Source organism: Piliocolobus tephrosceles, chromosome 20 (assembly GCF_002776525.5).
Source record: "Piliocolobus tephrosceles isolate RC106 chromosome 20, ASM277652v3, whole genome shotgun sequence".
Classification (NCBI taxonomy): Eukaryota; Metazoa; Chordata; class Mammalia; order Primates; family Cercopithecidae; genus Piliocolobus; species Piliocolobus tephrosceles.
Window position 1 is genome coordinate 2,178,942 of NC_045453.1, and position 17,096 is coordinate 2,196,037.

Here is a 17,096-nt window from a genome sequence, read left to right on the forward strand (position 1 = left end):
ATAAAATAGAGTCAGTAACATGATTGCCCTTGAGTCACAAGGTTTAAGAATTCATCAAAGTGTTGACACATAGTAACCACTAAATATTAACATATTTATGCCTTAACTTTATTACATAATTAGCACTAATATCATTAATGATCTAATGGAGGGAGAGAAAGGAAACTAACATTTATTGAGCACCCACTATAAACCAGCACTTGACATCAGTCATCTGGCAAGGATATTACAGGACAAGCATTAGATTTCTGCATTTGGTGGGGAAGGAAAGTGAGGCCCCAGGAGGGGGAGCCAGGTGTCCAAGATCCCATCAGTGGTAAGAGGCCATGAGACTCAGCTATGCAGGGTCAGGGCAGGAAGGAAAGACACAAGCCTCAGTGATGGCCTGCCCAGTGCCAAACATGGGCTCAATGCTCCCAACCTCCTTGAATCCGCACAGTCACCCTGGCAGGGACTATTCCTGCCCCACTGTGCAGACGTGGGGCCCAAGTCTCAAAGAGGTGCTGTTTGAATTCCCACAGCTACAAAGCAGCAGAGCCGAGATCCAAACTCAGCTGTCTGTATGGAATTTTATCTCAACCTTACACTGGCTCCTTCTGAGCCAGGGGAAACCAAAATCGTATGTCTCTAAAACCTAAGTGAGGAGCTCAAATGCTGTTGGTTGTTTCCAAACCCTGGGGTCCATTCAATCCTCTTCCAGGCCTTGGCAGGAGGGCGGGCAGCCCCCGAGGCGGCCCCAGGACACACTCACAAAGACAAGAATACTGAACACCGGAAGGACTCATTATTACCCAGAAATCTTTATTACAAAAATATTTTGCAAGCCAAAAAGTTTAAGTTGCAACTATATACAAAATGGGGCCTGTTTCCTTCCCAGCAGTCTTAAAATAAACTCCTGAAACCATGCTCCTTCCGCAGGGCTGGTTTGACCTCTTCCTTTTCCTGGGGTTCAATACACAAGGTATGTGGAATCTCCAGGTCGCCAGGCTAAAGCTAAAGCTATACATCTTCCTTGGCCTTATTCCCTTATTTCCCCCTCCAAGAATTAAAATAAAATAAAATGAAAATGGCACCAAGAGAACATTCTTTTAAAATACTGAATGTGTGTGTGCATGCGTGTGCACACGTATGTGCTATCTCTGGGTAGAAGAGAGGGAGACGAAGGTTTACAAGCCAATCTTTTGGAATTTGGAACTAGCCCGAGCCAGGTGGCTGGGCCACTGTGGCTCCCAGATGCCACATGGGAGCTCTGGCCAAAGCTGTCCACATGGTCTGTTGGCTCAGCTAATTCCTGGATGTCATCATTGAAATCACCAAGTGCCCAGGCCCCAGAGAGCTGGGTCTGTGCTGAGCTCCTGCAGTTCCACCTGTAGGACCTCCAGGAATGGGCAGGATGGCTCAGCTTCTCACTTTTACAGCCTGAGCCAGAAATCCCTTGGGCATCCCAAGGCCAGGAGTCACGAGCATTAACATCTCAACTCTGAAGAGTTATAGTGAAGACTGAATACTGGGTCACCCCTCTGGCTAACCTTCTGGGACAGAGTGGGAATCAGCCTGAGCTTCACAGCTGTACCACCCCCCTGGCTGTCTCCAGTTTATTCCAGTTTGATCCCAGTAGGATTTGAGCGCAGAAATGGAAGATTTCTTCTTCAAGGATCAGCTCGGAAAGCCAGGATGGGGGCGGACACTAAAGGGGTAGGATAGACGGCCAGGGCCACTACCCCTACCCTTTACTATGTGTTCCTAAAGTGCTTATGAGAGGTGGTGGGGAGGGGTGTCATCTTCACTATCCCCACTTTACGGATGAGCAGACTGAGGCGTTAGGTCTCCACAAGACTGCACTGTCAAGAAGCAGCCCTCAGCAGGCTGGACTTACCACGGCGGGGTCACAGAAGGCTGCACTACCAGCCGCGTGGCTCGGCTGAGAACTTGGCCAAGTCAGTCCCAGTCAGAAGGCTAAGTGTCTCCAGGGAGCAGCTGACCTGATCCTTCTTGCCCGTTCTTGGGGTTCTGGGACTTGGAGGAACTCAGTCTTTACTGTAAGAAAATCCCTCCAGGACAACAAACTGTTAAACCTCAGACTTCACAAGACCCAACCATGGACTTCAACACAGGACAGAGAGCCAAGATCACGTTGCTGTTGTTTTAAGAAAAAAACAAAACAAAACACCACAGATCAAGTTTTCTAACACCTCAGTTTCAAGATTGCACGTTTTACATTTCTCAGTAATTTACAGGCGTCCACAGCGAGATGTTGCTTAGTGCTAGCTGGAGGGGCAAGCTCAGGTCTAGAAGGGAGAGATGGGTCTGGGTGGAGCAACGCAGTTGGGCCCCAGGGAGTCTTGGAGAGACCCAAGGAAGCGGAGGGTTTTGTCTCCAGTCCTTTGGGAGGGGTCCTCTCCTCCTCCAGGACTCACGGCTCTTTAGCCTAGGGATGGGGGAGGCCAGGGCTGTTGGCAGCAACCTCACCAAGTCTGGATATGGGTTCCAGAGTTTTTTTTCCAGCTTTTCCATGGAAGGGGCAGTTTGATCTAAACGGGAAATCTTCCCCCCTTAAGCCCCAGTTGGGTGGTGGTGGTGGTGGTGGTCAGGGGGCCACCCTGGAAGCTCAGGCTTCGGAGCATGGGGGAGGCAGTCAAGGGTCTTCGAGACCCACGTGGTGATGGACGGAGGCACAAGAGTTCTTGGACCCCAGGCAGTTCTGGCCACTTCCCAGGTCGGTTCCCTGGCTGGTTTGGCACCATCAGCCTCCAGGTGTGTGGCAATGTGGGGGTAGGGGGCCGTGGCTGCCCAGGAAGTGCTGGAGAGCCAAGGAGGGGTGGGGAGAGAAGAGCCACCCTGGCCCCTGGGTCCCAGAGCCTGCACCGCCCCAGCCCTCTGGGAACTGGGTTGGCTGTGCTCATCACGGCGGCTCCCTGTGGGACAAGAAAGCACGTGGAGATGGGTGCTAGAGCAAACCACGGTCCCATTCACTTCCTCGGGACCTGGACGCTGGCATACTCTGAGAAGGATGGCTCGGGCTTGGGGGCCGGCTGCTTGGGGGTTCGGTTGAGGTGGACCATGTCCAGGTCAGCGTAGGTGAGGGTGTCCTCCGATGCGGGCTGCGGGCTGGTCTGAATGCTGGCATACTCTGTGTGGTTGTTGGGCTCCGCGGCCCGGGGAGCAGGCTTCTTCCCCTTGGGCAGGTTCAGGTCTGCATATGTGATATCATTTGTGTCCTGGATTTAAAATAACCCAAAGAGAAAGTCATGAGAAGGTCATTCTAGAGGCCTTGACCCACTCAAACTAAATACCAAGTCTGGATGCTTCTGTGTCCTCTCGGCCCACACTGGCTCAGCCATAAGTCATGTTCCCCTCATCTCTTGCCAACGTTACTTGCCTCCAGCCTTGCCCCTTCCCATCCGCCCTCCTCCTCACCCTGCCTGAAGGGTCTTTCTGACCCACGCAGTGTGGTCCCCTCACAACCCTGCCTCAGTGTCACCTCCTCCCACTCCTGCCAGCCTGAACCACCTGCAGTCTTCGCCCATTTCTCATGTTCCTCCCTCTGCCGAGGGTGTCTGTCCTGCTTCCCCTTGTAACAAATCCCAATCCACCCTGTAAATTTCAGATGAAGCATGGCTCATCCTAAGACCCTTCCTGGCCCTCCCCTCTCCTGGCAGGGTCCAGGTTCCTTCTTTGTGCTTCCTCAGCCCATGTTTGTTTTCCATCACAGGACCCACCACCCAGGACTGTGTCTGTCTGGAGGCCGGAGTAGGTGCTGATGGTGATGTGTGTGGGGACATTCATTAATGTATGCATTTATTCCACAAATATTCACTGGGCATTTGTTATGATTCAGAAACCAAGGCTGGCACAGAAGAAGTCTGATTCATACTGAATGAATAGGATGGCAATAATTTCAACTTCACTCAGGGCAAAGCTGGAGACAGGGAGACAGAGAACAGGGGCAGTACAAGAATGAGATCGCCAGTTAGCAAAGCGGGAAACGTTCTGGAGTCAGAAAGCCTGGGTTTGAATCCTGGTTCTGGCTCAGGGATTTTGAGCAATTCACTTAACCTCTCTGGGTCTCAGTTTCTCCACCTGTAAAGAGGGGATGATAACAGTGTCTACTGCCAGGGCTGCTGTGAGAATGGAATGAGATTATCCAAGTAAAGCATTTAGAAAAGAGCCTGGTACATACTGAGCATCTGTCTTCAATAAATGTTCGCAATCATTAACCACTTAGCAAACTTGGATACCTCCCATGTGCTAATCCTATCAACCTGCCACTGCCGCCTCAAAATCGCCCATCATGAATGATAAACTTTACTCCCTCTGTGACTGGCCCCTGCGTGATAGAACAGAATAAAGGTACCACCAACCGGCACACCTCCTAGTTGGTGCACGGTAATGGCCGATTTCAGTTCTCAGGGCTTACAAGCAGCACACAACCATACAGATCACCCATCCACTCTTACCACAACCTACTTGGGAAGGATTATCTATTCCACTTTACAGCTGAAGACACTGAGACCAAGGGAGGTTAAATAAAGTGGACAAAGTTGTCCAGCTGGCAAAGAACCAAAGTGTGTTGGACTCTGCGGCTGTGCTCTTAGCACACAGCTCCTGTCCCGAGCCCTGCGTGCTCTCATTTACTTCTGTCTGGGAAATCCACATGGATAGCATGCAACTCCCTCCCTGGCCAGGGCTAGCACCTCCTGGCACTGGAATCGCAGGCACTCTGCCAGCTGGGCCGTGACTGTCTGGCTGTCCAGTGCGCGGCACATAGTGGGTGCCCGGTAAGTCTCTGCTGATGTGAATTTCGTGCAGGTGTCCATGACCCGTTTTTCCACCATCATTTCCCCCCCCAGAAGATTCCAGGAGGAAGTCCAGAAGTAGAATGACAGGGGAGAAGGTCTCTCTCTCTCTCATGACTGGAAACGGTTTTGTTTTTCCTAATTACTACCCGAGCTCATGTCTGGGGCTGCCGGGGGACCCCATGGGTCACAAGGGCAGGGCCAAGGCATTTTGGTCTACAAATGCTGTGCCTTTCACCAGCCCGACAACAGATTACATCTAAAAGGATGACAACTGCCTTGGAAATGTCAAGGACAGCTGGCGCACTCTCGTTCCAGGTTCAGAGCAGGACCTGTCTTGTTACAAGATGCTGAGGAGCCCTCTGCCTTCAAGGTCTGACAGCGTCAGCCAGTGATAAGCAGGGCTAGGTTTCTCAGAAACCATGTTGCCCGCAAAATCATCTCAGCAATGTTGACCAGAAACCTCCAGCTTGAGCGAGTGTGCCCTTGCATGAGGTAATTAATGACATGGGGTCTTTCCATCAGCAAAGGTGGGAGAGGCCCTGGCAGGCTGGGCTGTGCAGTTACACCATAGAAAAGCCTGGCTGTGAAGAGGAGTGGGCATTGAGCTAGGAGTGGTGCTCCTGGTAGAGGGACGGGCCTGGGCAAATGCACAGAGGTGGGAAGGCACAATCCACACTAAGGGAGCTGCAGCCTGACTCCAGGGCACCATTTTCATAGGACGGATTGTGAATGGTGCCCCTGGGGAGTTGTGCAATGGGTAGCACTGAGTCAGGAGGCTGCAACAGCCACTGTTGGCTGCAGCAGAGAGAAGGAATATGCATAGGACATAGGGAAAGCTAGGAATGTAAGATCCTCCACCCTCCACCCCACAGGGAGTCTTAATTTAGAACCAGATCTGCAATTCCGGTCGATGTGAAGCAACCACGCCACGGAGTTTCCCAGGAAGGGCATCTCACCAAGGATTGTACCTGGGTTATTTCTCTGGCATTCTTCTCGGGCTCATGCAACCTAAAAAGGAAAGAGACACACAGATAAAAATACCCTCACTATCTAAAGTGCTCATGCAAATTGATAAGAATAACATTTAGGTTCCACTTTCTATATGGGTTGAGGACGTGGATGAAGGACTCATAACAGAAATACAACTGCACATCAAATGTTTGGACAAAGGGGTCAATCTCACTAAAAAGGAATTGTAAACAACACACTATCATTTTTTTTTAACCTACTCTATTGGCAAGGATATTTAAAAATTATAATACTTGGTGCTGGGGAAGCTATGGCGAAATGAACTGGAGCTTGCATGCGTCGCTGGTGGGAGAGGCAAACCAGTACAATCCTTTTGGGAAGCAGCTGGCAAAATCAAGAGCTTGGAAGATGTCCTCATCCTTTTGACTCATAATTGCACTTTTTTTGGGGGGAATTCAAAATATAGAAAAAGCTTTCAACACAAAGGCATTTGTCAAGGGCGGGATGGGGGAGGAGGTTTATATCTTAGGGTTCTGCCAATTGGGACTGGTTAGGGAAATTAGGATAAATCCACAGATAAAGATTTAAAAGGTTTATGAGGAGGTTTTTTTTAAAGTTACAAATGCTTACATTAAAATGATAAGTGAAAAAGGAAAATTCTCTGTGGGATTATCTCAATTATGAAAAATGTGTGGATAACACTGTAAGGAAACATAGCAAAATGCAAACTGCAGTGGTCTTTGCATGGTATTTTTTTTCTCCTTTTTAGTTTCCCATATTCTCCAAATGTTCTGTATTATAAACATCTATGTATCATCATTAAAGAAAGAAAAGAAAAAGACCAAGATGTTCAAGTTAATCAAAGAAGTTGTTCGTGCACTTGCTTCTATAATTGGAGGCCACGGCTTGACTCACTGGAGGGTCACGGTCAAGGTGATGAGCATACCAGAGCCACTGGCTTGGCAGAAGTTGTGTAAATTCTCAAGCCGGCAACCCCGGGGATGTTAGCATGGATAATGTCAGAAATGAGCAGTGGGGCTTGGCAGCAGGGTTATTAATGGATTTGGCATGAGTGCTTGGCTCCGAAAGCAGTTCTGAGACATGACAAGCCCCACGTGGCCACAGAAACAACCCTCCAGGAGCAGGGCCACGTCCGCTAGGGAAGATCACACAGATCTGTCCCCACCCTACTGGCCTCCAGCCTTCCTGGAGCTCCCCACTGGCTGGCTGGTTCAAGTCCAACTCATCACCCTGCTCAGAGTCCCACGTGGCCTGGCATGCTGCCTCCAGGCTAATTCACTGCCCTGTCCTCATGTACCCACTCATCTACCCACCAAATATTTCAGGGGGGTGCATTTGATGTTATGTACTTCATGCTTCAATAGCAGCATGAAGGACCCCCTTGATCATTTTTCTTCTTGGCTAACTTTCGTGTCTCCTTCAAGACTCAACTAGGGTGTCACCTTGTGATGGCTCTGCTGACAGTGCTGGGCTGGCTGGGCTGCCCCTCCGTGACAATCTCAGATCTCCTGTCTATCTGTGTATCTGGTTTCGATTGCTGACTGCCTGTCTGCCATGCTTCCTCACCACATGTGCTCAAAAACAGTGACTTGGAATGAATGCCAGTCAGGCTGCCCCAGGGTCTTTGCATGCTTTGTGCTGCTGCCTCTTCATCTGCTTCAATCCTTTTCTTCCTTCAGATGCTATTTTAAACAGTCTTGTCTTGGAGAAATCTTAACTGAACCCCCAAACTCCATTCTCAAAACACTGTGTTCTTCTCTTTCAAAGCAATTTCAGACTACAACCAATTACCCATTTCCCCATATTTGTCTCTCCCCTGGATTTTCCTATTTCAGTGAATAGCTCTACCATTGCTCATCTTGTGCTCAGGCTGGAGAAGTAGGAGTCAGCCCTGATTCTTCTCTCTCTTCCTTTACAGCCCTCATCTAATCCAACCTAGGGCTGCTCGGCTCCACCTCCAAAATATCCATCAAAGCCAGCCACCCCATCCTCTCCACCATCCTAACTCCCCTGATTCCTGAAGAACCTCCTCCTTGATCTCCCCACCTCTATTCCTGCTTCCCTGCCCTCCATTCTCCCTATCTCAAATGCATAAGTGATGTCATGTTACTCTTCTGCTCAGAATGCTCAAGCCCTTTAAAACCACTCCAAGGTGGTCAAGTGACACCAGCTCCAAGGCTGAGCCTGGCCGACTGCTCTAGGCTCCATCCCTCTCCTGCCTCCGCTCCAGCTCCTCTGGCCTCCTCTGCGCTCTGTGCATGCATCTGACTGCTGCTGTCTCAGGGTCTTGGCACTGGCTGTTCCCTCTGATTGGTGTAGTCTTGTCCCAGATATTCCCATGGCTGGAGCCTCCTCATCCTTCTAAATGTCACCTTGCAGATAAGCCCTCCCTGCTCCCCCAAGACCCTACCTCCTTGATCTGCTCTATCCCTTACCTGGCTTCATTGTATTTAGTCAGCAGCTGCACCACATCCTTTAACTTTCCAGCTTGTCTGGTAACCTGTCTCCTCAGCGGACCATCAGTTTCACACAGGGAGGAACTGGGCCAGTCTCATTCACTGGTGAAGCCCCAGCACCAAGAACTGGGCCGGCACATCATCAGCAGTCCATATGTATTTGTTGAATGAATGAATGAGTGAGTGAATGAATGAATGAATCTTTCTCACTGGCTCTTCAGTGCTATGAGACCAGGGGTGGGCCCTTTCTCCTCCCCTTTGCAACTCCCAGCTCAAGGCTTGGCACTGAGTTAGGCTCAGTCCAGATGAATAAATGAAAGACTCAGGGAAGCCCTAAATATTCCAAGAATAAATGCAGTGAATGTCTGACAAGTGAATAAATGGCTGATCGAATGAACCCTAGTGCCCAATTAAGGGAGCAGAGAGACACGTTTTTCTCTCGTCTGAGCTGGGGAAGATTACAGACAATGTTCTGTCTGTACATTCCTAACCCAGGGAGTTAGAGAGAGCCAATCCCTCCACCAGCCCTGCAACCTGAAGAACCCTCTGAGCTCAAAGTGGCAGCCTCCCCACTTGCAGCCTCCCTGAGGTGCTCGGCTGTTACTCACACCAACGTCCTCTGGAAAGTGTCTGATCGCAGCAAGCCAAAGCCAAAGCCGGCTGCGGCATGGGAAACCACCATTAGCACTCACTAGCTATTGCTTTGGTTTAGAGAGATGAAAGGGAGCAAGTGATCTCATGGCTCCCTTGGTAGGCTCACGCTGGAAAAATAAAAAACAGGCAGAAAACGGTTGGTTTCTCTGGGGAAGAAGAAATAGACAGCAAGAAGCATGGGAACAGTCATGAAGGCACCAGCTTTCGTGCAAGAGATGTCAAGGCTGAAGTCATCATTCTGGTGCTTCCTAGTCGCAGGACCTCGGGATGGTCATGACTTCTCTGGGCCTCAGTTTCCTCAACCATAGAATAGGGAACAATAAGAACCTGATAGAACAGGGGTTCTCAAAGTGTGGCTTGGGAAGAACAGCATCAGTACCACCTGAGAACTTGTGGAAATAGAGATTCTCCATCAGGGACTTTGAAGGTGGGGCCCAGTAAGCTGTGTTTTAACAAGTCTTTTGGGGATTCCGTAACACACTCAAGTTTGAAAACCACTGTTCTATAAAATTGGGATAGTGATAAATCATAGGGTTTCTGCAAGAATTAAAGTCACAATTGGGCTAATATACATAAAGGCATAGACAGTGCCAGGAGCACAATAAGTGCTCAATAAATGGTAGCTGCTAATGATGCCATTATTATTGACAATGTCCTATTCATCCAGAAACTCATTGTCTAATTGGGGAGGTAAGACAAGTAAAAAATAATGACAACAGGGCGGGGCGCAGGGGCTCACGCCTGTAATTCCAGCACTTTGGAAGGCCGAGGTGGGTGGATCACCTGAGGTCGGGAGTTCAAGATCAGCCTGACCAACAAGGAAAAATCCCGTCTCTATTAAAAATACAAAATTAGCTGGGTGTGTCGGTGCATGCCTATAATCCCAGCTACTCAGGAGGCTGAGGCAGGAGAATCATCTGAACCCAGGAAGCAGAGGTTGCAGTGAGCTGAGATTGTACCATTGCACTCCAGCCTGGGCAACAAGAGCAAAACTCTGTCTCAAAAAAAATAAATAAATAAATAAAATAAAATAATAACAACAACAAAAACAAAAAAGAGAGATCCTTCTAGATGGGGCTGTGTAGTCACTGGGAAGCAGTACTTTAGGGATTCAGAGAAGGCACAGTGGGAAGTGCTACAGTGGTTTAGGATGGCATTCATTCACTCATTCATTCATCCACTCACTCATTCATCCATTCATTCATTCACTCACTCATCCATTCATTCATTCACTCATTCATTCATTCATTCATTCACTCACTCATTCATTCATTCATTCATTCATTTGTTCATTTGTTCATTCAATAAACCTTTACTAAGCACCTATCCCATTCCAGGTATGGTGCCAAGTTTAGCAGTTATTTGCAGTGAACCTCAGGGACATGAGCCCTGGCTTCAAGGAGTGGGTTATGAAATGGGACAGGTGCAGAGACACCTTGAACACACCGGGGTGTCCATGCTGGGGCACCAGGAGGGTTCACAGGAAGCCCCCCAACTCTGGAGGATGTCACGCCCTAGCTGACCTCAGGAGGAGCAGGAGGTGACCAGGTGACAGGAGGGGTTCCACTCTAGCTACCATATTGCATAACTCCAGGAGGTGCCATTCACAGAGCCCATTGTGCCTGCCACCCCTGGAGCTGGGGGACCCTGGGTAGTGCATGAGCAGGGGCAGGGAGCACACCTCAGCAGACAGGGCAGTGTGCAAGGGGGAGGAGGAGAGTGAGGGCCCAGCCTGTGGGGGAGGGGAGGAGCACAGTGTGGTTGAGCCGTGAAATGTGAGGACAGGGGGTAGAAGGAAGTGAAACTGTTCAAGGCAACTGGACCACAAGGGGCCCAGGAGCCTCAGGGAGGCATCTGGACTTTATCTGCAGGGACAGGGAGAGCTTCAGGGACTGAAGGTTTTTTTTGGCAAATGATAGAAATGAGTCTTGCCCTTGAAAGAGTGTCCTAGGTGTGGGAGTGTGACAGGCATAAGCATGACAATAGGAAAACACATGTGCTGGGAAGGCAGTGGAGAGCCTAGTTTTGCTGGAGAGGTGGCTCTGCTTGTTCAGGGGAGGAGAAGGCCAGAAGGTTGGGCAGGGCTCAGACCAGGAGGGCCCCTGTGGAGATCAGAGCAAGAGGCAAGGCTTTATCCCAAGAGTACCTTGGGCTCACGCTGCTGGGCAGGAGCGGGGCACCCGATGCTTCCCAGAGCCTTCTCTGGCAGAAGAGCTGCTTTGCCTGGTATTTGCCCCATCACTCCACCCATCACCTGCACCCCCAACTCAGGATACAGCACTCTATTGCCCCTAACCTTGAGGTGGTCCTTAACCCTACAGTCACTCTATCAGCAAGTCCTCCTGGGTCAACCTTCAAAATATATCTAGAATCTGAGCATTTCTCAGCCTATCCCACCACTTTGGTCCAGTTCACCATCTTTTCCTGCCTGGACCAGGACCGCTACGGTCACCTACACACCCTCAGCTCCTGTAGCATGGGCTCCACATGTAGCCAGGTGACACTTTTAAAACAAAAGTCAGATCATGTCCATCCTGTGGTTCTTCATCCCACTGGGGATAAAATCCCGAGTCCTTCTAACACCCACAGGCCCCACTCCAGATCATCATTTCCTATTCTGTAATTCTGGAACCCAGAAAGCTCTAAACAATCGAAAGACTGGCACTATGCAGTTGCTGGCAAAACCTGGTCTGAACCAACACAAAGCTATTTATAGCTTTATTTATCACCCTTAGCACGGATGTCTACATGGTTCTATGCAGATAGGTTCACATGGCAGATTACGGTGTGCTGCCTCTGCTCTGCTGGGGATGAAGATCAGAGGCCTTCCAAAAAGCCGATAAAGGCTTCTCACAAAATGGTTCATAACAGCTCTTGCTACACGGGCATCTGTGAAGGACAACAAGATGCCGAGGACCTGCGTCTTCCTGACCTCATCTTCCTCCTCTCCTTCCTTCTGGCCTAGCACACATGCCTCCTCTCTGGCCCAGCATGCTCCTCTCCATCGTAGCTCACTAGTTTCAGGCACCCGCTTGCATCCCCTTTTCAGAGGCAGTCCCTTCCTCTGCCTAAGACAGCCCCCCACCATTCACCTCCATCCCCTTGCAGGGTAGGAGTTGTCGCCACCTGATATGACACCATGAATCACTTTATTTCTGCGTTTATGCCTGTTTCTCTCGCCGGCATCTGAGCCCCATGAAAGCCTGGGCTGATTCTTGTTTACTGCTGTATCACCAGCTGGTCCTGAGCAGGGCTGGCACACAGTAGGGACTCAAGTCACTAAAAATGTGAATCAACAAACTAAAGTGCCATTGGTGATGTAATGTCACCGCCTGAGCCTCTGACCAGGCTGTGAGCTTGCAGAGGGCACAGATTCTATCCGACTCATCCCAGCATTCCAGGGCCTCAGCACGCCAAGGTACTCAATAAATATTTACTAAACAAAGGAAGGAGTAAAGTATACAACTTGGATCTGGGAGGATGCATCCGGTGGCGTGTGCAGGATGTCTGTGAGGACAGAAAGCCCGGGAGGTCTCTGCCCCAGTCCACGTGGAATTAGACAAGGGTCTCGTCTGGGGAGAGCAGGCAAGAAATCAGCGCCTCTGTGCACCAAAAACCGAAAACCCCTCATTTGGGACAATAATTAAAAACAGCATGACCCAGTGCAAGGAGATTACAGAGGAGAGAAAGAGACATGTTGACCAACACATCGGTGAGGTCAGTGGACATGGATTATGCTTTACAGTCTGGGGGGCTGTGAAACAACCAAATAATAACTGCAAGAGGATCTGGACCAATGATGCACTTACCTTGTAGAGGAAGTGGAGCCCTGGGCTGAAAGACAAAAGAAACAAAAGCCCGTTGTTTAACTAGAAGCACACTTTTCTTATGTAACTATTTTCTGGCGAAAGGTTTGCCTCCAGGGACATGGAGAGGAAATACTGTAATCACATCCTTGGAACCACAGGAGACCCCCGTGCCCACCCAGTGGGCATCCTCTTCCACCAAGGAAGCCTGTGAGGGAGCAAGCTAGATGGTCCTGCTTTTCCACTTGCGGAAGCTGCCAGGGGTCCAAAAGCAGTCTTCAGCCTGGGAGGGGACAACCGCCCTACCTCTGTCTGGATCTCACCTCCGTTCAACCACAAACCTCAGTGGAGACCCTCCAGTAAGCCTAGTCCCATTCAGTGCCCTTCGTGGCTTGAAAACAGATTCTAGCAGGGCTGCAAATTGGGGATCAAGTATGAACCCCAGGTCTGCTACCATTCACTCACTGTGTGACCCTGGGTGGGTCACTTCCTCTCTCTGAGCTTCTATAACTTGCAGGGTTGGGCTGAGCATCCATTTATTTACATGCCACCACTTTCCAAAAAAAGGATCTTGGAAGGAAAGAAAGTGTCCATCTGGTTTAGAGGTTTTAAACCTGTGATATGGCGTAACCCACAGAGAAGCCTCCAGGGTTCAGCAGCCATTTGACTCCCATGTTGCTGTAAAATTGTAATTAAAAGCAACATGCACACCCAAATGCACTCTGCACCGCACTTTAATAGGCTGGAGGCTGCCACAGTGCAAGAATTCTTGCTGCCGGGTTAACGCTTGGTGCCTGGGCAAGTCCTGGATCTTCAGGTGAGGAGTACCTCAGTTGGAAGCTCTGCTCAGCACCGAACGTCTGAGTGGAGGCTGACAGGTTGCAAAGTGCTGGACACAAGTCATCTCTGGGAATCCAGTGACAGGACACCAGTCACCCCCCTTTTACACCAGAGACTAGGTGACTCCTCAGGGTCACACAGCTGGGAAGTGGTTGAGTTGAAATCAGGACACTTCACTGTGGGCATGGAGAGGCTGGGCAGACCCCTCCAGGGCCTAATGAGGGAGAAGGGGGGTCTAGTTATGGCGGAGGGAGGTAGCGTGCAGGGTGGTCCTAGACGTGGTCCTTGGGTTTAAATTCGGCCCCACCACCTCCTGGCTGTGAGGCCCTGAACAAGTTTTATAACTTTGCCACGCCTCAGTCTCCTCATCTGTAAAGTGGGGTTAGTAATGTCACCCGTGAGGTCTGTGGTGAAGACTGACTGTTACTACAGGGAAAGCCCTGTGAGCAGTGCCTGGCACATCGGAGTTGCTGGGGGATACTAGCCGTCCCTGTCACTGGAGCCTGTGTTTGAGAGCTACGCTCTGCACACAGACCTAACACTTGGGCTGGGTGCCCTTTACCAGAGCTGCAGCTCTGCAAACTCCATTCCTCCTCTGCAACACCTAAGCCCACAGTAATGAGTTCATACGTGTCAGGAGCCTGGCAAGCTGCCTGGGGCTGAGACTCAGAAAGGATAGCCAGGATTTCACTATCGGCCGCTACGAATGCTTCATCCCATGGGATGGGTTGTCACCTTTGGTGGGGAAGGGACCTGCTTCCCCACCCAAGGAGTCGTCCTCCCTGTGTGGGGCTCTCCAGGAACTCTAGGGAACCCATTGGGTAGGCGTCTTGGTGGGACATCTTGCAGATTCTGGAAGAGCAGGGCCTGACTCCAACCCTCCCAGACAGGAGCATGAGGCTTGGCCAGTATCTCAGAGCCAGCCCAGGAGGGAGGGAAACCTGGGAGGTAGAGGTGAAAGAGCTCCCGAAGGGATGTGTGATTAGTGTACAGTGTGCCCATCCAAGCTCAGCTGTGCCAGGCCACAGAAAGGCAGCTCGGGACAGCACTTGTCCCTTTGGAGGTGGTGGGTCACAACCAGCATTTTAAACAGAAATAAGAATATGACAAAAAAGAAAGTATCAGTTTTAATTTTATATACAAAGGGTGTGTGTATATGTTGGGTTGAGATGTGAAATGTATTTCTATCTCTGGTAATAAAAAAAGGTTGCAGAAATACCAGCTTAAAATTGTCTTCTACAAGAGTGGGAAAAAGAACATGTATTTATGGCGATCCTAGAATGTGTCAGACCCGTTATTTCACATGGGCTTATTTGGATCTTGTAACTTCTCCAAGACAGGCATTGCTAAACCCATTTTACAGATGGGGAAACTGAAGCTTCTAGCGGCCAAATTGCTTAGAGGATACAACCAGGGTCTGGAACCCTGGTTTGTCTGACTTCAAAGTCAGAGGCCCTGCCACAGCAACAACCAACCCTCCCAACAACCAACACACACACACAGACACAAGACACACATAACACATGCACACGAACAAGGGGAAGCTGTGCCCTGGGTTTGACCCTGTGCCCTCCTGCTGTGCAGTCAAAGATTATGCACCTTGCTCTGTGAGGGGGCTTTCTAGGGAGGTGGCTCATAGTTCCGGGCTCACATACAATATGGGTAATACTCAGGGCTAACATTTATTGAGCACTTGTGTGCCAGGTTACTTCCCTAACTGTTTCCATGCAATCACTTGTTAAGTCCTCCCAATCAAATGGTGGCGCTATTATCTCCATTCTCTCTGGCCTCCTGTCCAGGGGCTGGTCATGTAACTTAGATTTGTACCAGGAAAGCAGAAGTCTGCCGGGAGGCTCCTGGGAAAGACAATGTCCTCCCTGAGACAGGTAAGAAGAGTCCCTGCCTCCCCTCTTCCCAGGTTGGCAGCTCCCTTGCTCAGTAGTGGCCCCTTGAGGACATGGGGCCTGGGGCAGTGATGAGCATCTTGTAACCATGAGGAAGAAGCCAGACTCTAACGTGGTGAGGCCACTGCCCCAGCCCCAGCACCACTACCTCTGGACTTCTTGCTACTGGCAGAAGATGATGTCCTTAACCCAAAACACCTAATGGCGTCTCCCTCTGAGGACAGTCCAGGGACAAACCCTTAGGGAGGAAGAGGGGAATGCACCCACCTTTCTTCTGTCTGATTCGGACGAGGTAGAGGGCTGCCATCAGTAGGGCCACCAGCAAGGTGCACACCACGCCCACCACAATATAGATGTTCCGTTCATTAGTTCCAGTATTCTCTAGGGACCACATGGAATAGAGGCTTCACGTATGCAGATTAAAAACAGAGAAAACCAAACCCACCACAGCATTTCACCACTAAGCAGGTATCATTAGCTGAGAACATCTGGCTGGGCCTTCTCAGATGTCTCAAGTCACATGGGCACACTCACGGGTCTGTACACACTTGCCCACGAGGCTCATCCATGAACAGCACAAAAACCATGCTGAGGTGCCAGGGGGCAATATATTTGCCGCTGACAGCTACACAGGAACCCCTGCTGCAGGATACAGGCAGAAATCTCACTCCTGAGGAACAGAAACGTTCCTTCTCATCTGGAGTGAACCACAGAGCGGTCACGACGGTACCCCAAATCCACTGGAAACTGAATCAGCAGCTGGAAGAAGGGGCAGTGTGGCTACCAGGGTCCGCACAGCTCAGGGGCTCACCACTGATCTGTGCCCAGCACCTGGGCCGTCACATTGGGCTCAGGAGTTAGCACAGCGGCTCTGAAGCAGGACTCTTGAAATGACAATGGAGGCTTGGCTGCCCAGGGCACAGGTAAGGGGATCGTAGACTAGAACACAGTGGTTCATCAGGAGCAGGGCTCTAAGCCACAGAAAAGTGCTTTCAAATCAATGCCACTAAGTAGCTGTGTGACCCTGGGCAAGTCAGTTAAACCGCCCTCCAAACCCTGGCTGCTGCTTCTGTTACTGGGGCCAACGGTCATCTCTACCTCATTGGCTAAGTAAGGATTATATAACCAACCAACTAACCAACCAACCAACCAACCAACCAACCAACCAACCAACCAACCAGCTAACCAACTAACTCTTTCATCCTGTTTCACTCAAAAAGCATTTATTGAGTGCCTACTGTGGCCAGGCCCTGAAGCTACAGTGCAGAGCAAGATCATCATGGCCCCTACCACCTGAGACTCAGAGCTGAGGGGTCATGAAGCTCATCCCCTTCAACACAGCTACGAGCAAGTGGAGGCCCAGAGAGGCACTGACTCGTCCAAGGTCACACAGCAAGTCTGCGACACAGCTGGTATGGGAAGCCACACATCTTGTCTCCCGATGCCCTATACATCCTAGGAAAACCTGGCACTGGCCGATGCCCTACACATCCCATGAAAACCCAGCATTGGCTGATGCCCTACACGTCCTATGAAAACCCAGCATTAGCCGATGCCCTACACATCCTACGAAAACCCGGCATTGGCTGATGCCCTACATGTCCTACGAAAACCTGGCATTGGCCGATGCCCTACACGTCCTATGAA

At 50.3% G+C, this 17,096-nt stretch overlaps 1 protein-coding gene across 4 annotated transcripts in view; it reads right to left on the bottom strand.

Annotated features, from left to right (window-relative positions):
* Positions 1-778: 778 nt before the first annotated feature.
* The window catches only part of SIRPA (signal regulatory protein alpha), a 46,243-nt gene continuing 29,925 nt past the window's right edge, over positions 779-17,096 (bottom strand). For 3 of the 4 annotated variants that reach the window (XM_023220318.3, XM_023220320.2, XM_023220319.2), the window contains exons 6-9: positions 15,717-15,830; positions 12,709-12,733; positions 5,756-5,807; positions 779-3,218 (exon numbers count right to left, since the gene is read on the bottom strand). In XM_023220318.3, the coding sequence (XP_023076086.2) occupies positions 2,970-3,218; positions 5,756-5,807; positions 12,709-12,733; positions 15,717-15,830 (440 nt within the window). In that variant the 3' untranslated portion in view covers positions 779-2,969. The remainder of the gene's footprint in view (positions 3,219-5,755; positions 5,808-12,708; positions 12,734-15,716; positions 15,831-17,096) is intronic. The other variant, XM_023220321.3, reaches the window with a different exon arrangement.